Here is a 26,269-nt window from a genome sequence, read left to right on the forward strand (position 1 = left end):
AGGAATGAGATTCAGTCCTTTGCAAGGGGGGACATAGGATCAGGAGAAGTGGAGTCTGTGTGGATAGAATTGAGGAACAGAAAGGGCAAAAGGACCCTAATGGGTGTTGTCTATAGGCCACCAAACAGTAGCATGGATATTGGGTGCAAGTTGAATAGGGAGTTAACATTGGCATGTGGCAAAGGTAATGTCGCAGTAGTTACGGAGGATTTCAACATGCAGGTGAACTGGGAGAATCAGGTTGGTGCTGGACCCCAGGATAGGGAGTTTGTAGAGTGCCTAAGGGATGCATTCTTGGAACAGCTTGTACGAGAGCCGACCAGGGACAAGGCTATTCTGGATTTAGTGTTATGTAATAAACAGGATTTGATAAGCGATCTTGAAGTAAAGGAGCCATTAGGGGGTAGTGATCATAATATGATGTTTTTATCTGTAATTTGAGAAGGATAAGGGCAGATCGGAGGTGTCAGTGTTGCACAAAGGAGACTATGGAGCCATGAGGGAGGAGCTGGCCAAAGTTAACTGGACGGATATCCTAGCAGAAAAGACAGTGGAACAGCAATGGCAGGTATTCTTGGGAATAATGCAGAAGGTGCAAAATCAGTTCATCCCCCGGAGAAGGAAGGATTCAAAAGGGGGAAAGGGGCCACAGTAGTTGACAAAAGAAGTCAGAGATTGCATAGCATTAAAAAAAAGGAAGTATGACAGAGCTAAGGTGAGTGGGAGGACTGATGATTGGGAAATTTTTAAGGAACAACAGAACTTAACTAAAAAGGCAATACGGGGAGAAAAAATGAGGTACGAACGCAAGCTAGCCAGGAATATAAAGGAGGATAGCAAAAGCTTTTTTAGGTATGTGAAGAGAAAGAAGATAGTTAAGAACAATGTTGGGCCCTTGAAGAATGAATTGGGTGAAATTGTCATGGGAAGCAGAGAAATGGCAGAAGAATTTAATAAGTACTTTAGATCTGTCTTCACTAAGGAAGACACAAGCAATCTCCCAGATGTATGGATGGGCCAAGGACATAGGGTAACAGAGGAAATGAAACAGATTGACATTAGGAAGGAAACGGTGATGAGTAGACTGATGGGACTGAAGGCTGACAAATCCCCAGGTCCAGATGGTCTGCATCCTAGGGTACTAAAGGAGGTGGCCCTGGAAATTGCGGATGCATTGGTAATCATTTTCCAATGTTCCTTAGATTCAGGATCAGTTCCTGAGGATTGGAGAATGGCTAATGTTATCGCACTTGTTAAGAAAGGGGGGAGGGAGAAAATAGAACTATCGACCTGTCAGCCTAACATCAGTAGTGGGGAAGATGCTAGAGTCCATTATTAAAGATGAAATAGTGGCATATCTAGATAGCAGTGATAGGATTGGGCCGAGCCAGCATGGATTTACCAAGGGTAAATCATGCTTGACTAATCTATTGGAGTTTTTCGAGGATGTAACCAGGAAGTTAGACAAGGGAGATCCAGTGAATGTAGTGTACCTCGATTTTCAGAAGGCATTTGATAAGGTCCCACATAGGAGATTGGTGGGTAAAATCAAAGCTCATGGCATTGGGGGGAAGACATTGACATGGATAGAAAACTGGTTGGCAGATAGAAAGCAAAGGGTAGCGGTGAATGGGTGTTTCTCGGAATGGCAGGTGGTGATTAGTGGGGTGCCACCGGGCTCGGTATTGGGACCACAGCTGTTTACAATTTACGTCAACGATTTAGATGAAGGCATTGAGAATAACATCAGCAAGTTTGCTGATGATACTAAGCTGGGTGGCAGTTTGACATGTGATGAGGATGTTAGGAGAATTCAGGGTGACTTGGATAGGCTGAGTGAGTGGGCAGATACTTGGCAGATGACGTTTAATGTGAATAAGTGTGAGGTTATCCATTTTGGGAGTAAGAACAGGAAGGCAGATTATTATCTGAACGGTGTAGAGTTAGGTAAGGGAGAAATACAAAGAGATCTAGGAGTCCTTGTTCATCAGTCACTGAAGGTGAATGAGCAACTGCAGCAGGCAGTGAAGAAGGCTAATGGAATGTTGGACTTTATTACAAAGGGAATTGAGTACAAGAGCAAGGAAATCCTTTTGCATTTGTACAGGGCCCTGGTGAGACCACACCTGGAGTATTTTGTACAGTTTTGGTCTCCAGGGTTAAGGAAGGACATCCTGGCTATAGAGGAAGTGCAGCGTAGATTCACAAGGTTAATTCCTGAGATGTCCGGACTGTCTTACGCAGAGAGGTTAGAGAGACTGGGCTTGTACACGCTGGAATTAAGGAGATTGAGAGGGGATCTGATTGCAACATATAAGATTATTAAGGGATTGGACAAGATAGAGGCAAGAAATATGTTCCAGATGCTGGTAGAGTCCAGTACCAGAGGGCATGGTTTGAGAATAAGGGGTAGATCATTTAGGACAGAGTTAAGGAAAAACTTCTTCTCCCAGAGAGTTGTGGGGGTCTGGAATGCACTGCCTCGGAAGGCAGTGGAGGCCAATTCTCTGGATGCTTTCAAGAAGGAGCTAGATAGGTATCTTATGGATAGGGGAATCAAGGGATATGGGGACAAGGCAGGAATCAGGTATTGATAGTAGATGATCAGCCATGATCTCAAGATGGCGGTGCAGGCTTGAAGGGCCGAATGGTCTACTTCTGCACCTATTGTCTATTGTCTATAACACTGACTAAAGATTCCAATATATTGCTATCTAATCATAAATAAATATGCAGTTTAATATGTGATCTATTTATATGTACATATATACACACACAAGAAAGTCTTTTTACATTTGCAGATTAAAAGATGAACTTAATTGACTAAGACAGAAAATCCAGGAATTATGTTTTGCAGAAATTTCATAACCAGCCTGTCACACTTCAAGTACCAAAGTATTATTCCATTCAGAATAAGCTTGATATTAGCACAATACTACTGCAGTCTTCTGCCCTCAGTAACTTAACTTACAGACCCAATTCACAGTTGCCAGTTTGATGCGGAATTACTAACCAAAGGTGTCACTCTTAATTATATTTAGAATTAAAAATATTAAACTTATTTTTATAAATATGAATGGCCAAACAAGACATGGTCTCCCTCAAAACTATATACCTTCCTATCAGAAGAACTGTTCTTTTCCATATTAAACCTGCTAATTACGGCAGGTAAATGAGCCTGCTTGACCTCTCGATCAAAAGATACTGGCTTAGAAATTCTTCACTACAGGGAAAAGTGACGGTTTGGGGTTAGTTCTATCAATACACAAGACTCAAAGGTTAAGTACATAAAAAGGCCATTGCGGTGCTGGCTCTGCCACTTGTAATTAGCCATGTCAGAGGGTCTTCAATCTGGAAAAGAATTTTACAGAGCAATTTCCAATTATGTATCTAATTTCACACCAAATGCACAGATGACCTGCAATTAGTGTGAGTTGGTGTTAATAATTGTCAGAGATGTGGTGAGCCAAAGGTCTGTTTCCATGCTGTATTTCTTTATGACCTGCCTGTGCTTTGCTGTGGAGATTTTAAATCAAATTCATCTGCGGAGCACTCAACAACTTTGCCCTGTGGGGGAGAATTTCTAGCCCAGAGAAGCGGTCCTTTGAGGAAAGGAAGTATTTCAGATTTTATAACAGTTGTCTTCAAAACCAATAGAGGTGCCAGGCAATGCGTCTTGAAAATTAAGTGAAAATACCTAGAGAAAGGTGAAATGCATTTGGATAACATATGCAGAAATATAGAGGTGGATCAGTTTTTACTTCTAATGAATTTAATAGAAATATATAAACATTTATTTCAAGCTTCCGCTCACCTCTGCCACCAGTTTAATGGAGTTTCAATGGAGAGGTTTTTTTAAAAGAATTCCACAAATACAATCCAGAAGAATTTCCTGTATCTGTCCCATCCATTAAGTATAAATGAGGAGCCGCCAGTCGCTCAGGTCTGTTTCCGTGTTCATTTTCCATAGCTGAAGGCAGACAAGCTTGGCAAAGATGAAGCAAAGAAAGATTGCCTAAATCGATAATCTCTGCTTCCTGCTCAGTTCCTGTATCCAATTTTTTTGTCCAAGCTGCCAACATACATTGTTGAACCGTATCATTAGTTCAGGAAAGTCAGCTCTCTCGTGGTAACTGTAAAGGATTAGTTTCATTTGCATTCACCACTGTTGGAACATCCATTGGTTCCACTGGTGTCAATTCATACTCAGCAGCCCGTAACCTGGGGCAGGAACTGAAATTTTAAAAAACAAAAGAAATGTTAGGGAAAAGGTGAGCAAAAGTACTTCTTATAGATATGAGAAATTAACTGATACTTGCCCCTCCACCTGTCTTTGTATTGACTGCAAACTTGGCCAGAAAGCCATCAATTTCTTTGTCCAAATTGTTGACATATAACATGATAAGAAGCGGTCCCAATACCAATCTCTGTGGAACAGCACTTGTCACTGGCAGTCAACTAGAATAGGGTCCCCTTATTCTAATGCCTTGCCTCCTGCCAATCAGCCAATGTTCTATTCATTCTAGTACCTTTCCTGTAATACCACAGGCTTTTAACTTGTTAAGCAGCCTCATGTGTGGCACGCTGTCAAAGGCCTTCTTAAAATCCAAGTAAACAACATGTACTGGCTCTCCTTTGTCTATCCAGCCTGTTATTTCCTCAAAGAACTCCAAAAGATTTCAAGGACGTACAGGATAGGATCAGAGTTAGTGAGCTGTAGGCATGTTATATTGGCACCGGAAGTGACTTACAGGCTGACCCCAGCACAGTGCTTGCAGATCTGATTTGATGCAAGTGACTCATTTCACTATATGTTTCAATGTACATGTGACAAATAAAATTAATCTTTAATCTGTAAAAATATTGCAGATTTCCCCCAGACATTGTCTGTTCTTAAGAGTCAGCTTACTTTTTGAAAGCCTATACTGAGGGAGTTTGATAAGAAGAATGATGAGAGAACGTTTCCTTGGGTGGAGCACTTGGGAGATACAACTAACCATGTCTGCATGTTTTTATGCATGGAGTTGATGCTACATAAATGGCTGATTAGATATTTGCATTAATGAACAGATGTACTCATGTATCTCCTAAAGTTGACCACTGAGTGTATTTCTCAACAGTTCAAGTTCAAACTACATTTATTATTAATGTATAAATTATACATCCTTGAGATTCAACTGCTTACAGGCAGCCACAAAGCAAGAAACCCAAAATAACCCAATTTTTAAAAAGCTGATGTGCAGAGAGAGAAAAAAACACCAATCATGTAAACAATAAAAGCAAGCAACAGCATTCAGAACCAAATTGGGTCCATAGACCCCGAATCCCTTGAGCAGACAGAGTAGGCCCAAAGCCTCAGTCTCAGTTCATCATGTAGCCGAGGAAATCACAACAAAGCTTGCAGACATTAAGTGTGTTGCAGCTCAAGCAGTTTCATGTCCTCAACACTACAGAGGGAGGAATAAACATCGCAGAAGGGCAAGCAGAATCGGCCGGATCCTCGCCTGTGGTCCTGACACCCTGCTTTATTAATCTATCTGGACCAAAGTTTTAAATCGTCCAAACACCAGGTTGTGTGTCACATGAAACATCATAAAAGCTTGGAAGGGGAAAAATAAATTCAAGTTTCCTTACAAACAGAGCTGTTTTGACCAAACATACCACTGAATTACTTGTTTTTTTTAAGTTAAAAGTCTTAAACAATCAAATATTATCTTGGCTTGAGTCATTTTATCCTTGTCTGATTTACTGTGCATGATTCCTCCTTGTGGTATGTCTGAGCCTTAAACCAGGTTTTATCTATGCAAGAGGGATACAATCTGTCAGCGTTGCTCTTTCCTCTCACTCTTCAGGACAAAAATAATCCAATTTGGCACAATACGTCTAAGAGACAGCAAAGCATAGCAAACTCTGTGAACACGTACGCCTTAAATTTTCCAGGCTCTCTGCTTTGCAAGCTTGGCACTACCAATATCAGTAAACCTGACTGTGAGAGAGATAAATCCAAGAGGCTGCCAATAAGATTTGGCTCTGTTTAATACCAGTGAGATGCTGGTTCAGACACAGCAGCTTCTACAGGGTAAACTCAAGGTATTATTGTCTTTTTAAATTTTTTTTTATGATTGCAAGACCCTGCTGGATGTTAAGAACTTAAAATACTGCAGGTCTACCCGAGCAGTGAGTTGCTTATTGGTGGAGAAAATGAAGGAACTACACTTGGAGTGGACCGTGATGCTGCGAAAGAGAGGCATCAATGCACAAAGGAGATGCGCAGTCTAACAGCGAATGATCGTCTCAGTCGTATTTCTTGTGACTGCAAGATCCTCTTGGACAGTAGTGATGTGGAATGCTGCAAGTCCAGTTCATTGGTTTATTGGTGAATGGTGGAAACGGACATTGGGGGAGCTGCGTGGCACAGAACAGGCCTTGAGCTGTGGTGTCGACTGCTTGCAGATACCCTGGGTGAGATGTCGGAGTCCGGCACTCCACCAGAGTGCTGGAAGTTGTGTGGTGTGGTGTCCATGTTGGAGTTGGTGATGCTCTCTAGTGCTCGCTTGGCAGACAGCAAACTGTACCGAGTTTGATTGAAGACTACTGTAACATTCACGCACCTGGGGACTTGGATTATATATTTTTGTGAATGACTATTTTACTGCTATCTTGTATGTGCTGTATGTGCCTTGTGCTGTGTGTGACTGCTGGTACTGTGCCTTGCACCTTGGTCTCAGTGTAACGCTGTTTGGTTTGACTGTATTCATGGTTATTCATGTATGGTGAACAATTAAATTTGAATTTGAACGTGAACTACCAGCAATCAAAAATGAAAAAGTTAATTTACATTCCTTTTACACACCTCCTCTCACTCTGCACGGCTCCATAATACATACACACTGGATTACTGTCCAACTGCCTTCTGGTGATTTTCCCTCCTCTTGTGAATGAAGCCTTAACCTTCATGTCAACACACATGCAATTCAACAACACACCAGAAGAGATATTATATAGCAAGTTAGGTAGAAAACTGAAAAGCAGGACTTCCAGGGTAGTAATCCCTGGATTGCTGCCAGTGAGGGTACGAAGAGGAAAATTTGGCAGATGAATCTGTGGCTGAGGAACTGGTGCAGGGGGCAGGATTTCAGATTTCTGGATCATTGGGATCTCTTCCGGGTAAGCTGTGACCTGTTCAAAAGGATGGGTTACACTTGAACCGAAGGGGGATCAATACCCTTGTGGGCAGGTTTGGTAGAGCTGATGGGGAAGGTTTAAACTAATTTGGCAGGACAATAGGAACCAGAGTAGAGAGGGCTGAGGGTGGAACAATTGGTAAATGACTAGATGCAGTGTGCTGTGAGAAAAGACACATCTTTGCAGTCAGTGAGATGAGTTGAAGTGCAACATGCAGGCAAAATCAAAAAGTGTGATGAATACATGACTTAAGGTGTTATATTTGAATGCACATGGTTTATGGAATAAGGTAGACGATCTTGTGGCGCAGTTAGAAATTGGTAGGTATGACATTGTGGGCATCACTGAGTCATGACTGACAGAAGATCATACTTGGGAGCTTTATGTCCAAGGGTGAACATTGTATCAATAGGATAGGCAGGGTAGGCAGAGAAGATGGGATGACTCTGTTGGTAAAAAATGAAGAGCTGACATGGGATCGGAAGATGTAGAATCTTCGTGGATAGAGTTAAGAAACTGCAAGGGTAAAAAGACCCTGATGGGAGTTATATAGAGGCCTCTGGCTAGTGCAAGGATGTGGGATACAAATTGCACAAGGAGATAGAAAATGCATGTAATACGGGCAATGTTACAATAGTGATGCGGGGTTTTAATAAGCATGTAATTTGGGAAAATTAGGTTGGTGCTGGATCCCGAGAGAGGGAGTTTGTAGAATAGCTATGAGCAGCTTGTGACTGAGCCCATGAGGGGAATGGCAATTCTGAACGGGGTGTTATGTAATAACCCATATTTGATTAGGGAACTTAAGGTAAATCGCGTTCCCAGCCTTTTTTATGCCATGGACCAGTACCGTTAAGCAGGGGATCTGTGGGCCCCAGATTGGGAACCCCTGACTGGTAAAGGAACCTTTAAGGAAGCAGTGATAATACTGTGATAGAATTCACCTTGCAGTTTCAGAAGGAGAAGATAAAGCCAGATGTTTCAGTATTACAGTGGAAGAAAGAGAAATAAAGAGGCATGAGAGCTAAACTGGCTAAAGTTGATTAAAAGGATACACTAGCAGGGATGGTATCAGACAGTAATGGCTGGAGTTTCTGGGGGCAATTCAGAAGGCACAGGGTAGATACATCCCAAAGATGGAGAAGTATTCTAAAGGGAAGATGAGGCAATCGTGGCTGACAAGGGAAGTCAAGGACAGCATAAAAGGAAAAGGAAGGGCATATAGTACAGCTAAAATTAGTTGAAAGTTAGAGGACTGGAATGCTTTGCAAAACCAATGGAAGTCAACGAAAAAGGCTATAAGGAGAGAAAAGATGAAATATGAAGGTAAGCTAACCAATAACATAAAAGAGAATCCTTAAAAGTTTTTTCAGGTATAAAAGAGAGGTAAGAGTGGATATCAGCCTGCTGGAAAATGACGCTGGAGAGGTAGTAATGGGGGATAAAAAACTTAAGAAGTATTTTGCATCAGTCTTCACTGTGGAAGACACTAACAGTACGCCAGAAATTCAAGAGTTGGGGACAGAAGCGAGTGTAGTTGCTATTAACAAAGAGAAGGTACTTGGGAAGCTGAAATGTCTGTAAGTTAGATGAGTCACCTGGACCACATGGACTACATCCCAGGGTTCTGAAAGAGGAAACTGAACAGATTATGCAGGCATTAAAAATGATCTTTCGAGAATTACGAGATTCTGGAATGGTTCAAGAAGACTGGAAAATTGCAAATGTCACTTCACTCTTTAAGAAGGTGGGAGGGGAGGCATAAGAAAGGAAATTATAGGTCTATTAGCTTGACTTTGGGTGGTTGGGAAAATGTTGGAGTCGATTAGTAAGGATAAAGTTTTGGGGTACTTAGAGGCAATGGTAAAGTAGGCCATAGTCAGCATGATTTCCTTAAAGGGATACCTTACCTGGCAAATCTGTTGGAATGCTTTGAGGAAATAACAGGCAGAGTATACAAAGGAGAGTCTGTGGATGTTGCTTACTTGGATTTTCAGAAGGCCTTTGACAAGGTGCCACTCAGAAGGCTGCTTAACAAGATAAAAGCCCACGATATTACAGGAAAGGTATGGATAGAAATTTGGCTGATTGGCAGGAAGCAAAGATGGAAAATAAAGGGGGCTTTTTCAGGTTAGCTGCCAGTGACTAATGGTGATCTGCAAGGGTGTTGGGACTGCTTCTTTTCACGTTATATGTCAATGATTTGGATGATGGTATTGATGGCTTTGTGACCAAGTTTGCAGATGATACAAAAACAGGTGGAGGGCCAGGTAGTGTAGAAGAAATGGGGAGCCTGCAGAAGGAGAATGGGAGATTAGGAGAATGGAAAAGAAGGGGCAGGATGGTATATAGAGTAAGGTAAGGATGTGTAAGATCATGCACTTTGTTAGAAGGAATAAAGGTGTTAACTATTTGCTAAATGGGGAGAAAATTCAAAAACTCAGAGGACAAAGGGACTTGAGAGTCCTTGTGCAGTACTCCCTAAAGGTTAACTTGCAGGTTGAGTCAGTAGTGAGGAAAGACATGCAACAGAAACATGGAAAACCTACAGCCCTGTGGTCCACAAAGCTGTGCCAAATAGGTCCTTATCTTAGAAATTACCCCGGCTTACACATAGCCCTCTGTTTTCCTAAGCTCCATGTACCTGTCCAGGAGTCTCTTAAAAGACCCTATTGTACCCACCTCCACCACTTGACATTTCTCCTGTACCTACTTGCAAGCACCTTAAATCTGCCCTCTTGTGCTATCCATTACAGCCCTGGGAAAAAGCTTCTGACTATCCACATGATCAATGCCTCGCATCATCTTATACACCTCTATCAGGTCAACTCTCATCTTCCGTCACTCCAAAGAGAAAAGGCCGAGTTCACTCAACCTATTCTCATAAGGCATGCTCCCAAATCCAGGCAATATCCTTGTATATCTCCTCTGCACCCTTTCTATGGTTTCCATATCCTTCCTGTAGTGAAGCAGCCAGAACTGAGCACAGTACTTCAAGTGGGGTCTGACCACGGTCCTATATAGCTGCAACATTATCTCATGGCTCCTAAACTCAATCCCATGATTGAGGAAGGCCAATACACCGTATGCCTTCTTAACCACAGAGTCAACCTGCACAGTGTCCTATGGACTTGAACCCCAAGATCTCTCTGATCCACCACACTGCCAGGAGTCTTACCATTAGTACTATATTCTACCATCATATTTGACCTACCAAAATGAACCACTTCACACTTATCTGGGTTGAACGCCATCTGCCACTCCTCAGACCAGTTTTGCATCCTATCAATGTCCCGCTGTAACCTCTGACAGCCCTCCACACTATCCACAACACCCCCAACCTTTGTGTCATCAGCAAATTTACTAAATCATCTCTCCACTTCCTCATCCAGGTCATTTATAAAAATCACGAAGTGTAAGGGTCCCAGAACAGATCCCTGAAGCACACCACTGGTTACCAAACTCCATGCAGAATATGACCCGTCTACAACCACTCTTTGTGGGCAAGCCAGTTCTAGATCTACAAAGCAATGTCCCCTTGGATCCCATGCCTCCTTACTTTCTCAATAAGTCTTGCATGGAGTACTTTATCAAATGCCTTGCTGAAATCCATATACACTATATCTACTGCTCTACCTTCATCAATGTGTTTAGTCACATCCTCAAAAAATTCAGTCAGGCTTGTAAGGCACAACCAGCTTTGACAAAGCTATGCTGACTATTCCTAATTATGTTATGCCTCTCCAAATGTTCATAAATCCTGCCTCCCAGGATCTTTTCCATCAACTTACCAACCACTGAAGTAAGACTCACTGGTCTATAATTTCCTGGGCTATCTCTACTCCCTTTCTTGAATAAGGGAACAACATCCGCAACCCTCCAATCCTCTGGAACCTCTCCCATCCCCACTGCTGATACAAAGCTCAGCAATCTCCCCTCTTGCCTCCTACAGTAGCCTGGGGTACATCTAATCTGGTCCCTGTGACTTATCCAACTTGATGCTTTCCAAAAGCTCCAGCACATCCTCTTTCTTAATATCTACATGTTCAAGCTTTACAGTCCGCTGTAAGTCATCCCTGCAATCACCAAGATCCTTTTCTGTAGTGAATACTGAAGCGAAGTATTCATTAAGTGCCTCTGCCATCTCCTCCAGCTCCACACACACTTTTCCACTGTCACACTTGATTGGTCCTATTCTCTAATGTCTTATCCTCTTGCTCTTCACACACTTGTAGAATGCAATGGGGTTTTCCTTAATCCTGTCTGCCAAGGCCTTCTCATGGCCCCTTCTGGCTCTCCTAATTTCTTTCTGAAGCTCCTTTCTGCTAGTCTTACATGCTAGCCAAATGTTAGCATTCATTTCAAGGGGACTATAAGAGGAAGGATGTAATGCTGAGGCTTTTATAAGGTACTGGCAAGGCTTCACTTAGAGTATTGTGAGCAGTTTTGGGCCCCTTATTTAAGAAAGGATGTGCTGTAATTGGAGAGGGTTCAAAGGAGGTTCATGAGAATGATTCTGAGAATGGAAGGGTTAACATACAAGGAGCATTTGATGGCTCTAGGCCTGTACCTGCTGGAGTTTAAAAGAATGAGGTGAGGATCTCATTGAAATCTATTGAATATTGAATAGCCTCGATAGAGTGGATATTGAGAGGATGTTTTCTATAGTAGGTGAGTATAAGACCAGAGGGCAAGGCCTCAGAATAGAGAGACACCCATTTAGAACAGAGATGAGGAGTAAATTCTTTAGCCAGAGAACGGTGAATCTGTGGAATTTATTGCCACAGATGGCTGTGTGGGCTGTCATATTTAAAGCGAAACTGACAGGTTCTTGATTAATCAAGACATCAAAAGTTACATGGAGAAGTCAGAAGAATGTAGTTGAGAGGGATAATTAATCAGCCATGAGGGTCAATGGGCCAGGTGGCCTAATTCTGCTCCTCTCTCTTATGGTCTAAAAGTGCTGGGAAACTCGGCAAGTCAGGCAACATCTATGGATGGAAATGAACAGTCGACGTTTTGGGTTTAGACCCCTTCATCATCTGAAAATTAAAGGAGCAGAAGCCAGAACAAGAAGAAGTGGATGAAGAGGAGAAGAACCTATTGAGTCCTCCCTCACTAGGAAAGATTTCTGTGGCCGACAACATGACCTCCAGGAGAATGAAAGCTTAATGCTGTATCACACTGATAACACATGTAGTCATAGGGGAAACATGCAAACTCCGCACAGACAGCATTGGAAGTCAAGATGGAACCTAAGTCTCTGCCTCTGCGATGCAGTGGCTCTCTACGTGTGATCCCACCCTGGTAAGACAATGTTTCACAAAGTTTACCCCAGACATTGCCCATCAGAAGCAATTCACCCCCTTCCCAAGGATAATTAGTAGTAGGCAGTAAATATTGGCTTTGCCATTAAGGCCCATAATAGGGAGGTATTTCCAGTGCTATAAAGCAGTTAGTATAATGGTTTACAGTGCCAGTGATTGGAAGACCAGGGTTCGAATCCCACTGCTGTCTGTAAGGAGTTTGTATGGCTAGTCCAGAGTCCATGTGGATTTCCTCGCATATTTTCCAAAAAGAAAAAGGGGTTAGTGTTAGTGTGATGTGGGCATGCTATGTAGGCACTGGAAGCTTGGCGACACTTGTGAACTGCCCCCGATCGCCTTCGGGCTTTGTTGGTCATTGACGCAAAAACAGCGTTTTTCACTGTAAATTTTGATGCTTCCGTATACATGTGACAAATAAAACTCATCTTTAAATCTACAAGAATTGAGACACAAATCATCCATTATCTAACAATAATAGAGCAGACATCTTTCCTCAATTTGCTCTGGGCCATAGCTGATATAAATTGGTCATACTTGAAGTGGGGGTGGGAGTGAAATGAAATGTCTCCCAATCACTGCTCAATGGGACAGTTCCCCACTCAGGTCCAGAGCAAAACTGGCCACGGTTGTAGAGAAGAATTCAGTGCTGCAGCTTGGGTGGTATTATTGGCATAGTTGCAATAAGAAACTAAAATTCAACTATTACTCACATTCTGTTTTTGTAAACCAATAGCCAAACGAAGAACAGAATAACCAGGAAAATGACAAACAAGCTGCCTGTGCTGGTCCCTTGGATTGAAAGGAAAAGAAACCAGTGATTACAAATCAGAAAGCATTCAGGGATCATAGTGTGATCACTCGAACTGAGTACCAAGTTCTGGTGCAGTGTGGGCAAGAGTAAGTCGTGGCTGTGCTTAGTGGTTGGGTATCAACAGTTATAAAAAGCAAATGGACTAACTGGTTAGGTTCACTTGGATGTGAAAATAAAATTTTGGGCCTTTATAATACTCAAGAAACACTGCTACAATATAAGACTGCAGAGTGTCAAGCTTCACAGTGAAAGATCAGAGTCATAGAGGGATATAACATGGAAACAGGTTTTTTGGTCCATCAAGAGCACACTGACCCATATGGTTACAAACAACCAAAAGACCCACTCACTAACCACAGCCACCACTTACTCTTGCCCAGACCACACCAGAATATGTGGATCCCACATCAGCCTCTACAACCACTTGAGGACACGCCAATAGACAACCCGTTAGGAGGACATCATACTCGACTCGAGTGATCACACCACTACTACTCATTTTTTACACAAATCCAACCATAACCATCATACTTCCTACCTTCCCATCAATTTACCCCAGTTTCTACCACCCAAGTACAAACTAGGGGCAACTTACAGTGACTAATTGAACTGCCAACACACATAATTTTGGGGATGTGGAAGGGAACTGGAACTGAGTGAGACCAATATGGTTACAGTGAGTCATATATAATAAATTTGATGAAGGGTCTCAGCCTGAAACAGTGACTGTTTATTCTTTTTCATAGGTACTGTCTGTTCTGCTGAGTTCCTCCAGGATTTTATGTGTGTTGCTTGGATTTCCAGCATCTGCAGATTTTCTCTTGTTTGTGGATGGCTCTTTGCAATGTTCTTGCTAGACTGTTGCATTTTCAACATATCTTTAATGAAAACTGTCATCGGGCATGTTATGTGGCTGCCAGCAGTGATACTTTTAGATGTTAAGGAAATCATTACTTTTAGGTTTAGTGCCAAAAAGTGTAATATAGTACAGGGATAAGTCCTTCAGCCCAACTTGTCCACACTGACTGTGTTGCCCAGTAAACTAGTCCCATCTGCTCACATTTGGCCCATGGGCCTCTAAATCTCTCCTATCCATGTACAAGGTTGCCCACCTCAACAATATTGCTGGCAGCTTTTTCCAAATACACACCACCCTTTGAGAGAAGAAGCTGCCCTTAATGTCCATTTTAAACCTCTCTCCTCCAGTATTAGGCTCTCCGCATCCTGGGAATAAAAATATGTGCTTTCACCCTGCCACTGCCTCCCACCTCAATCTCCTATGTTCCTAGTCTCTCCAACCTCTCCTTGTAACTCAAACCCCCAAGTCCAGGCAACATGCTGGTTAATCTTTTCTGTACACTTCTTAGTTTAATAAAATCTCCTCTATGATAGCATGATCAAAGTTAGACACAATACTCCAAATGTGGCACTGAGGTAAAAGATTAGCTATAATCTTACGACTGGATCAAAATGGGTTCAGTGGGCTACCCCTGCTTCTATGCTTTATGTTCTGGATGGTAAGAAAAGCAACTCTTAACCCTCCTTACCCTTCGAGATTTGGTTCCAGTGCTTTGTGGAGTTGAATGCCATGAAAGTAATACTGAAGCAAGTATGTCAAGTAGTAATAATTCAAAAAAACTAGAGATTTTACATAAAATGTAAATATTTGGGATGCATTACATAAATCATTTTTGTTATTGTTCCACTTTGTTTCTTTCTAATACCGAAATGAGAATAAAAGGTTTCTACCCAATATCCTGAGTTGGTGACTACTGTTTAAAATTAATTCACAGAATGTGGGTGTCATTAACATGAGCCACATTTATTACCCTGAGTAACCCATTTCAGAGGGAATGTTGTGGGCCAACAGTTACCATCAAATCTGCATCTATATTTTGTATCCTAAACCAAACAGATTTTAATCAATGTTAATTTGTAATTCCAGATTTATTCAGTTCACAAAATTAAACCATCCCCAATTCCTGAATCTGGATGTGAACTTGCATATTTTAGATCATTACTCGCATTCTCTTGGCCAGCAACACAGTTCATGTGTAACCCATCAGTGCAGATACTTCCTTGTGTTTTACTTTCCAAAGTCCCTTTTCTTGCTCCTTACCGATGACTAATCCAATGTTTTTTCCAGCATTCACTGTTTGATTGATGCCTGCAGGAAATAAAAATAAAGCATTATTGTTCACTTATTACTGATCTCAGGTGTCTACTGAAATCTCAACATTACATTGCACACAGCCTATGCTTAGTGTTCACTGAGTCATGTGGGTTAGGAAGAACTGAGGAAGAAATTGCAATATCTTTTCAAAATTAGGGATGTTTATGGCAAGACTGAAGACCATTTTATCTGTTCTTGTCAATTGCAAGCTATCCAGTCTAATAGCACTTCCCAAATCTGCCAGAACCTATTAGGCTGCCTCACTTCATGTCCTTGTCCAAGTACTCTGCATAGGGAAGGGAGGAGTGAGGGAACAGTTCTGGCCCCATCTTTCTTTTGGTAGTGAACTCCACACCTCCCCCCCACCCCACAATGCAGAATTGGTGAAAATGTTCATGGAACACAACTCTAGTCCTTTGTCTTAAATCTCTGTTCCCCATTTGATGACTTGTCTACTTTGAGATCATTCCTCTCCAGCTTGCAGTATCTAGGTTACTCAATTTTATACACCTCAGCTAACCTTCTCTGCCCTGGTGAAAATAATTCCATTTTTTTCACAAGGCTAAAACTGCACCATCTACAACACACTCACATCCTTCCTATAGTACAGTGACCAGATCTATACATATAAGAAAACTGAGAAATGGAAGTGTCCACCTGCTTTAGATTGCAGATGACTGATGTGGAGCGGGGAGGGGTGGAAAATCCAATGACGTGTTGAGAGGATGGAACGATGGTTAGACAATAGACAATAGACAATACGTGCAGAAGTAGACCATTCAGCCCTTTGAGCCTGCACCGCCATTCTGAGATCATGGCTAATCATCTACTATCAATACCCGGTTCCTGCCTTGTCCCCATATCCCTTGATTCCCCTAGCCATAAGAAACCTATCTAGCTCCTTCTTGAAAGCATCCAGAGAATTGGCCTCCACTGCCTTCCGAGGCAGTGCATTCCAGACCCCACAACTCTCTGGGAGAAGAAGTTTTTCCTTAAATCTGTCCTAAATGATCTACCCCTTATTCTCAAACCATGCCCTCTGGTACTGGACTCTACCAGCATCTGGAACTTATTTCTTGCCTCTATCTTGTCCAATCCCTTAATAATCTTATATGTTGCAATCAGATCCCCTCTCAATCTCCTTAATTCCAGCGTGTACAAGCCCAGTCTCTCTAACCTCTCTGCGTAAGACAGTCCGGACATCTCAGGAATTAACCTTGTGAATCTACGCTGCACTTCCTCTATAGCCAGGATGTCCTTCCTTAACCCTGGAGACCAAAACTGTACAAAATACTCCAGGTGTGGTCTCACCAGGGCCCTGTACAAATGCAAAAGGATTTCCTTGCTCTTGTACTCAATTCCCTTTGTAATAAAGGCCAACATTCCATTAGCCTTCTTCACTGCCTGCTGCAGTTGCTCATTCACCTTCAGTGACTGATGAACAAGGACTCCTAGATCTCTTTGTATTTCTCCCTTACCTAACTCTACACGTTCAGATAATAATCTGCCTTCCTGTTCTTACTCCCAAAGTGGATAACCTCACACTTATTCACATTAAACATCATCTGCCAAGTATCTGCCCACTCACTCAGCCTATCCAAGTCACCCTGAATTCTCCTAACATCCTCATCACATGTCACACTGCCACCCAGCTTAGTATCATCAGCAGATGTTATTCTCAATGCCTTCATCTAAATCGTTGATGTAAATCGTAAACAACTGTGGTCCCAATACCGAGCCCTGTGGCACCCCACTAGTCACCACCTGCCATTCCGAGAAACACCCATTCACTGTTACCCTTTGCTTTCTATCTGCCAACCAGTTTTCTATCCATGTCAATATCTTCCCCCCAATGCCATGAGCTCTGATTTTACCCACCGGTCTCCTATGTGGGACCGTATCAAATGCCTTCTGAAAAGTGAGGTACACTACATCCACTGGATCTCCCTTGTCTAACTTCCTGGTTACATCCTCGAAAAACTCCAATAGATTAGTCAAGCATGATTTGCCCTTGGTAAATCCAGGTTGGCTCGGCCCAATCCTATCACTGCTATCTAGATATGTCACTATTTCATCTTTAATAATGGACTCTAGCATCTTCACCACTACTGATGTTAGGCTGACAGGACGATAGTTCTCTGTTTTCTCCCTCCCTCCTTTCTTAAAAAGTGGGATAACATTAGCCATTCTCCAATCCTCAGGAACTGATCCTGAATCTAAGGAACATTGGAAAATGATTACCAATGCATCCGCAATTTCCAGAGCCACTTCCTTTAGTACCCTAGGATGCAGACCATCTGGACCTGGGGATTTGTCAGCCTTCAGTCCCATCAGTCTACTCATGGATACTCATGGATCAGTTAGTCATGGATGCCTCCTACAGCTTATTACCCCAGGGCTTATGAATGCTGGTTATTAACTTTGACATCCTCAGCTAGGAGTGCAGAAGGCTGAACATCAAAACATACATAAGTATACATCAAAGTAAAGGCCTAAAATTCATACAGCTCTTATTATTTCCACTTTCCACCAAAAAAGTGAAACTTTAGCTCTCAGTTCATAACGAAATGGGAGTCCATTTCAATTGCCAGTGGCCAGGACCAAATGAGAAAACCCACTGGTAGGTAACAGAAAGACTGGATTCTCTACAAACTTATTTTCCCATGTAAGCCATTTGCATCTTCTTATGAGGTACCTCAGTTGAAATAACACTCCACAGTCTAAGGAAAACACTAAAGTAAACAGGCTGTGCCCTGTTCCCTGTCCATCATTGGTGACAACACTTGGGCACCCCTTCCACCGCCTCACCTCTCATTTCAAAGGTCTAAAACAAGGCCATTCCATCAGAGCCCACCAGGGAAAATCTGATCATTGCTGGGTCTAAAACAAGTGTAGAACAAATGTCAAAGTTCATAGGTCTGAGGACACCAGATAGGTTTGGGAGAATTTTCAGTCATCCAGAGCAATCATCTAAAGCAGTCACCATGCCCCTCCCTCAGTTTTAGGGCCCAGCTAAAGAACTGGGGTCCATGCTAGGAGTTGTGTGAAAATAAAGGGAAATTAGGGTACCAGTCTTAAGTGGCAACCAGGATTGGTTGCTCTGGTTTCCTGCACAGCGTAATTTGGTCTAAATACAACTGATATTTAGAGTGTAGCATGTAAAACACAGCAGCACATGCACAGGTTTCCAGATGCCGGCCTTCCTCGCTGAGGCTGACTGCCAGCATGCTGACACTGACAGCGTGCTTTGATGTCTAGAGTTTTGCTCTTTGCATTGATGTCTATTATGCATTTTTAAAACCTTTTTAGCTTATAGGTTCTTCTTCTGTTTCTTTTTTTCACTTTGGGATGAGGGTAATCAAATAATATTTTGCTAAATGTAAATGTTATGGTCAGGTCCCCCTTGGCTGTACTATTGCAAAACTGAGACCAACCATGGTGCCTGACTTTAAGATACAGAGCATTCACTGTTTTGGTCAATATCTATCTCTTAATCAACATTTACAAATCAAATTAAATGAGCTTTGTTGAAATTTTCTGTTGCATCTTTATTACAACAGGGGCCACATTTTGAGAATCTTTCACTGTACGTGCAGAGCTCTGGAACATTCTAAAAGGAACATGAAAGCAATGTGTGAAAACATGTCTTTCTTGTTAACTTGCACATTGCTGGCCTTTAACACTTTTCTTCTCTGATGAATGATCCAAGGGCACCAATGATATGCCAAACAGTTCTTGTCCGTGTGTGATCCTTGATACTAAATGAAAACGGAGGATTAGTGGTACTGTTGGCTCTAGGGCTACTCAGTCATTGAACACTACAACACAGAGGCAGGCCACTTGGCCAATCTAGTCCATGCTGAGCTGTTATTCTACCCAGTCCCACCAACCAGCACCCGGACCAGAGCCCTCCATACCCCTCCCAGCCACATACTTGTCCAAACTTCTCTTAAATGATGAAATCGAACTGCATCCACCACTTCCACTGTCAGTTCGTTCCTCACTCTCACCAGCAGCTGAGTGATGAAATTCCTCATCAGGGTCCCCTTAAATGTTTCACCTTGCACTCTCAACCCATGCCTCACTCACCTCAATGGGAAAAATGCCTGCATGCATTTACCCTATCTGTATTCCTCATAATCAATCAAATGTCCCCTCAATTTCCCATAATCCAGTGAATAAAGTCCTAATCTATTCAACCTCTAGTTCAAATTTTTCAAGTATAATTGTAATTCAACCATACAGGAATACTCATGAATACAGCTAAACGAAACAGCATTACCCTGGAGCCAAAATGCAACACACAGTACCATCAGCCACACACAGCACAAAACACATGTAGCACATAGAAGATAGATAGATCAACAGATAGATATTGATCCCAAAGGAAATCACAGTGTTACAGCAGCATTACAAGCACACAGATATACAAATATTAGAAAAGAAGTAAGAAAGAATAAAAAATAAGATACCTCAAACAGTCAACAAGAGGCGGTCATTACTTCCCCAGCTATAGTTGACTCATTATAGAACCTAATAGGGGAGGGTAAGAATGACCTCATATAGCACTCTTTGGAACAGCACAGTTGTCTTAGTCTATTACCAAAAGTGCTCCTCTGTTCAGCCAAGGTGGCACGCAAAGGATGAGAACCATTGTCCAGAATTGCAAATTTTCAATAGAGTCCTTTATTCTACCACAGCCTCCACTGTGTCCCATTTGACTCCTTTAACAGGGCCAGTTTTTCTAATCAGTTTATTGAGCCCGTTGACATCACTTGTGTTGATGCCATTGCCCCAGCACATCACCATATAGAAGACTGTACCGGTGTCAACAGACTGGTAGAATATGTGAAGGAGAGGCCTACATACTCCAAAGGACCTCAATCTTCTCAGGAAGTAGAGGTGACTCTGGCCCTTTTCGTACACAGTCACTGTGTTGGTGCTCCACTCAAGTCTGTCATCCAGGTGCACCCCTCGTGGTACTTGAAGGCCCTCACCACATCTGCGTCTTCATCATCAATAGTAACAGGGAGAAGTACAGGTTTAATCTTCCTAAAGTCTGTAGCCCTCAGGCTCAGCCAGCATGTCTTTGTCTAGGGGAAGACAACTTCTGGCTCCGCCAACCTGAGAAATCTTGTTTGTGTGGATGATACGTGTTGTGTTACCCGGTTACAAATCCGCAGCACAAAATATCAGACAGTATACCATATGCAATTAAATGAAAGAACTTTATAAATCTTAATCTGAATATAGGGTTAGTAAAGAAAATAAAAAGAAAAAGGGCCCATTTTAAGGAAAAAGTCAAACGTGCACTTTGGAGCGCACTAATACGGCCATTCATCAACCATCGACTTCCTCCAAACATTGCCAACCTTCCGACCCTCGCTCCAATTGTATTAATCCGGTGGTCTACCAGCTCTCTCCACACACATCTTCTTTCTTCCTCTCTCGCTGACAAAAGACCGCAAAATTCTCTCTTCCAGACTCATAAGAAAGAATAACATTTCTCTCCTTGGATAATCCCCACATTCCAAAGCCCCGTTATCTCCAGTCATAACCCAAACATTGTTGCTACAGAGAAACCATTACATTAGCAGTGAAACATTACAGAGAGGCCCGAAACCAGAAAAATAAGCAGACAGGTGTGTTGTAAATTGCAGAAGAATAGTGGATAGAGCAAAAGAAAAATGCCTGTGATATGAAGCAGACCAAAGCTGTCAAGGTCACATGACACAGAGCATCACAAATTGAAACAAATTCATATCCATCGAATAGCTCAGTGCTAAGTGTAGTGACATGTCTAGCCAGAAGATGAAGCACTGCTCCTTAAAAATATGCTAGACATCTCAAGAACAATGCAGAGTCTAAAGATAGAGATTTCAGGGTGGGGAGGGGGCAGAGAATTGAAGTAACAGATAAATATAAGCTCAGAGTCACACATTCAGATTGAATGAACATGTTCTGAGAAATGGTTCTCTTTCAGACTGTATGGATGTGTTCTAAGAAATGGCTATCTTACGGTCTGAATGGAAGTGTTCTGAGAAATAGTTACCCAAACTGCATTTGGGTTCCCAATGGAGAGGTGACCACATTGTGAGCACTGAATGTAATGCTTATTTTTATAATGTTATCTTTCTCAGAACAGGCCAGCAATCAAAACATTCAAAGAAAGCACCAAATTATGGATGGTGATATAATGTGCACCTTCCATAAGCTCTTCTTCAACCTCCACCTCCTTTATGCAATGCCTTTAGTGAAGTAAAACTTCCCAAGCTACTTCTCAAGATCAACATCAAGTTAAATGCACTATTAGGATGGATGATCAAGGGTTATTTTTTGAGAGACGGCTTCTTTGTGTTTAGTTAATTGCCTGCTAAGGGTCACCATAATTCAGTTTTGTATATTGGCAGAACAAGGACAGTGTGTGCGATTAATGTCTGCATTCCTCAAGGATAAGCCACTTCGTTGGCTGATCAACTACATTTCAGGTCCAAGAAGCAACAGGGAAAAAACTTCAACAGATTCAAACTAATTCTGATCTGCCATTTCACCTTAATAACTGCAAATTTATTGAGTCACGTAGTCTGTACTGGATGCATGCAACTACTGGCTACAACTTGCTTACTTCAGGTTCTTGGGAAACAAGTCTGGATATGATAACATATAGAATAAACATCTCATAACAGAACCAACTCCCTGCTTTCTGTTTTCTTAGAAGGAATGGCCATTGCTGAATCAAATCTGGACAGAACAAGCAGGAGAGGTCGCTCTCTCACCCCCATCCAGGACATATACCAGTAAGCACTGCATTCATAGAGCCCTCAGCATTATCAAGGACCCATCCCATCTGACCTCCTACCATCAGGCAGAAGATACCACAGTATAAAAACAATGATTGTTAGGCTGGTTAACAGCTTCTTGTCCCACCTTGTTACTGCCCAGTACACATTATTTATGACAGCGCAAGTAGCATTATACTGTTGTATGTTTAAATATATGTCATAGAGTCATAGAAAAGTACTGCACAGAAACAGGCTCTTCAGCTCATTTAGTCCGTGCCAAAACATTTAAGTTGCCCTACTCCCATTGACCTGCACCTGGATCGTAGTCCTCCATAACCCTGCCATCCACATACCTATCCAAACTGCACTTAAACACTATAAACAACCTTGAAGGCACCACTTGAGCTGGCAGCTCATTCCACACTCTCACGACCCTCTGAGTTAAGAAGTTTCTCCTCATGATCCCCTTAAACTTTTCACCTTTCACCCTTAACCCATGACCTCTAGTTGTAGTCCCACCCAACCTCAGTAGAAAAAGCCTGCTTACATTACCCTGTCTAAACCCCTCAATTTTGTATACCTCTATCAAATCTCCTTTCAATCTTCTGCATTCCAAGGAATCTCCCAACCAACCTCAGTAGAAAAAACCTGCATTCCATCTATACCCTTTGAAATTTTGTAAAACTCTACCGAATCTCCCTCATCCTTCAACATTCCAAAGAATAAAGTCAACCTGGGAATTTATCCATCCTAATTTGCCTCAAGCCAGCAAATACCTCCTGTTCTGTAATCTGCATAGGGTCCGTGACCTTGCTTCTGATTTGCTTCAGTTCTATAGACTCTAGGTCCATCTCCTGAGTAAATACAGATGCAAAAAATGCATTTACGATCTTCACCAGCTTTTTCATCTCTACACATAGATTACCATTCTTATCGTCCAGAAGACCAATTTTGTCACTTGCAATCCTTTTGCTCTTAACATATCTGCAGAATCCCTTAGGATTCTCTTTCACCTTGTCTGCTAGGATAACCTCCTGATTTCTTTCTTAAGTGTTCTCTTACATTTCTTATACTCCATAAGTACCTCATATTTTCCTACCTGCCCTTACCTGCCTCAATATCACTTGAAAGCCAAGGTTTCCTAAACCTGTTATCTTTACCTTTTATTTTGCAGGCACATACAAGCTTTGTACTCTCAAAATTATACTTTTGAAGGCCTCCTACTTACCAGTACACCTTTGCCAGAAAACAGCCTGACCCAATCCACACTTGCCAGATCCTTTCTGATATTTTCAAAATTGACCCTTCTCCAATTTAGAATCTTAACCCATGGACTGGACCTAGATTTTTCCATATTAACTTTAAAACTAATGGCATTCTGATCACTAGGTGTAAAGTGTTCCTCTACACAAACTTCTGTCACCTGACCTGCTACATTCCCTAATAGCAGATCAAGTATCTCACACTCTCTCATTGGGACTTATCCCGCTAGTCCTTTTACAGTATGGGAGTCCCAGTCAATATGTGGAAAGTTAAGATCACCTGCTATCAGTGATAATTAAGGAGAAGGATTCAGGGTACTTGGAGACTAATGATAAAGTAAGTCTAAGTCAAAATGGTTTCTGTAAAGGGAAAACTTGCTTGACAAATCTGTCAGAATTCTTCGAGGAAGTAACAAGCACAGTGGGCAAAGGAAAGTCAGTGGAAGTCAGCTACTTAGATTTTCAGAAGGCATTTGTTAAAGTGCCTCACATGAGACTACTTAACAAGATAAAATCCTATTGTGTTACAGGAAATTTTCTGGCATGGATAGAGGAATGACTGACAGGGAGGAGGCAGCTTGTGGGAATAAAGGGGGCCTTTTCTGGTTGGCTGCCAGTGATTAGTGGCATTTCTCAGGGGTCAGTATTGAGAGCGCTACTTCTCACATTGTTTGTCAATGACTTAGATAATGGAATTGATGAATTTGTGGCAAAGTTTGTGGATGATACGAAAATAGGTGGAGGATAGGTGGTGCTGGGAAAGTAATGCAATTGTGGCAGCACTTAGACAAATTGGAAGAATGCGCAAAAAAAGTGTCAGATGGAATACAGTGTTGGGAAATGTTTGATAATGCATTTTGGTGAAAGGAACAATAGTGCAGACTATTATCTAAATGGGGAGAAAATTGAAACATCAGATGTGCAAAAGGACTTGGGAATCCTCACGTAAGACTCCCAGAAGGTTAATTTACAGGTTGAGTCTGCGGTAAAGAAGGCCAATGCAGTGTTAGCATTTATTTCAAGGAGAACAGAATATAAAACAAGGAGATAATGCTGAGGCTTTATAAGACACTAGCAGGTGACACTTGGAGTATTGTTAACAGCATTGGCCCCCTTATCTCAGAAAGGATGTATTGTCATTGAAGAGAGTCCAGAGGAGGTTCAAGGAGTTAACATATGAGGAGTGTTTGGCAGCTTTGGGCCTGTACTCACTGGAATTTAGAAGAATGCATGGGGATCTCATTGAAACCTACCAAATGTTGAAAGAACTAAATAAGGTAGATGTGGAGAGGTTATTTCCCCTGATGAGGATATCCAGAACTAATGGGCACAGCTTCAAAATTGAAGGGTGACCTTTTAGAACAGAAGTAAGGAGGAATTTATTTTTAGCCAAAGAGTGCTGAATCTGTTGAATGCTCTGCCACAGACTGCGGTGCAGGCAAAGTCTATGGGTATATTTAAAGCGGAAGTTGATAGATTCTTGATTGGTCGGGGCATCAAGGGATATGGTGAGAGGGCAGGTGTATGGGGTTAAAATGGGGTCCAGGATCAGCCATGAGGAAGTGGCAGAGCAGACTCAATGGGATGAGTGGATAATCCTGCTCCTATGTCTTATGGTCTTATGGTTTTATAACACCTTATGTTTCTTGCACCAGTCTGCAATCTCTCTACAAATTTGTTCCTCTAATTCCCATGGACTGTCGGATGGTCTTTAATATAAATCAATCGATTGTTATTCCTCAGTTCCATAATGCCTCACTCAACAAGTTCTCCAGTCTGTCCTGACTAAGCACTGCTGTGACATTTTCCCTCATTAATAATGCCACCCCTCCTCCTTTAGTCCCTCCCATTCTGTCATGTCTAAAACAACCCCAGAATATGGAGCTGCCATTCCTGCCCCTCCTGCAATCAAGTCTCACTAATGGCCACAATGTCATAATTCCAGGCGTTGATCCATGTCCTGAGCTTGTCTGCCTTTCCTACGATACTTCTTGCATTGAAATATAAGCAGCTCAGGAGATTAGTCACACCATGCTCAACTTTTTTACAGTCCAGACTTTGTCTAAGGTCTTAACAGCACCTGTCTCCACTGCCTGTTCTAGCACACTGGTTCCCATCCCCCTGCAACTCTAGTTTAACCCTCACCATCCTCCATCACTAGTAAACATTGCTGCTAGGATATTAGTTCCCCTCCAGTTCAGGTGCTGCAGTCTCTTTTGCATAGGTCCCACTTTCTCTGGAAGACAGCTCAATGATCCAAAAATCCAAGAATATCATATATGAACCTTAAGTCAACGTACATCTACAGAATTTTTAAAAAATTATCTGTTAATATTGTTGTGTTAATGTGCTGTACATATGTACTCTGTTTTGCACCTTGGTCGCAGAGGAACATTGTTTTGTTCAGCTATATACATGTGTACAGTTGAATGACAAGAAACATAAACCCACCTACAGAAGGGAGATTAAAGAATCCCTACTTTGTGAGTGTGGCACACTTTCATCTTCACCACATTTCACAGTCCAGGTCACTATGTCAAAGGCAAAATCCTCAGGATTTTGAAAGAATAATTTGGCTGCAGAAATTAATGCACTTAAGCTTTTTGAGTTTGCCTTTTTAAAATATCCAGTTGCTCTATTACTAGGCACAGGACATAAAAAACCAAGCATTCAATCAAAGCACCAGGTTTCAGGGATGGACGTAAAGGAGGGAGGTCCATAGAGAGTAT

General features: G+C 42.0%; 1 protein-coding gene across 8 annotated transcripts in view; it reads right to left on the reverse strand.

Moving 5' to 3' along the window:
* The window catches only part of LOC140738840 (uncharacterized), a 139,612-nt gene that overhangs the window by 24,629 nt on the left and 88,714 nt on the right, over positions 1–26,269 (reverse strand). For 7 of the 8 annotated variants that reach the window (XM_073066763.1, XM_073066758.1, XM_073066757.1 and 4 more), the window contains 3 exons: positions 15,443–15,490; positions 13,223–13,301; positions 3,739–4,233 (listed from right to left, as the gene is read on the reverse strand). In XM_073066763.1, the coding sequence (XP_072922864.1) occupies positions 4,116–4,233; positions 13,223–13,301; positions 15,443–15,490 (245 nt within the window). In that variant the 3' untranslated portion in view covers positions 3,739–4,115. Of the gene's footprint in view, positions 1–3,738; positions 4,234–13,222; positions 13,302–15,442; positions 15,491–26,269 lie in introns of those variants that run through there. The other variant, XR_012101465.1, reaches the window with a different exon arrangement.

This window comes from Hemitrygon akajei, chromosome 14, assembly GCF_048418815.1.
Source record: "Hemitrygon akajei chromosome 14, sHemAka1.3, whole genome shotgun sequence".
NCBI classification, from domain to species: domain Eukaryota; kingdom Metazoa; phylum Chordata; class Chondrichthyes; order Myliobatiformes; family Dasyatidae; genus Hemitrygon; species Hemitrygon akajei.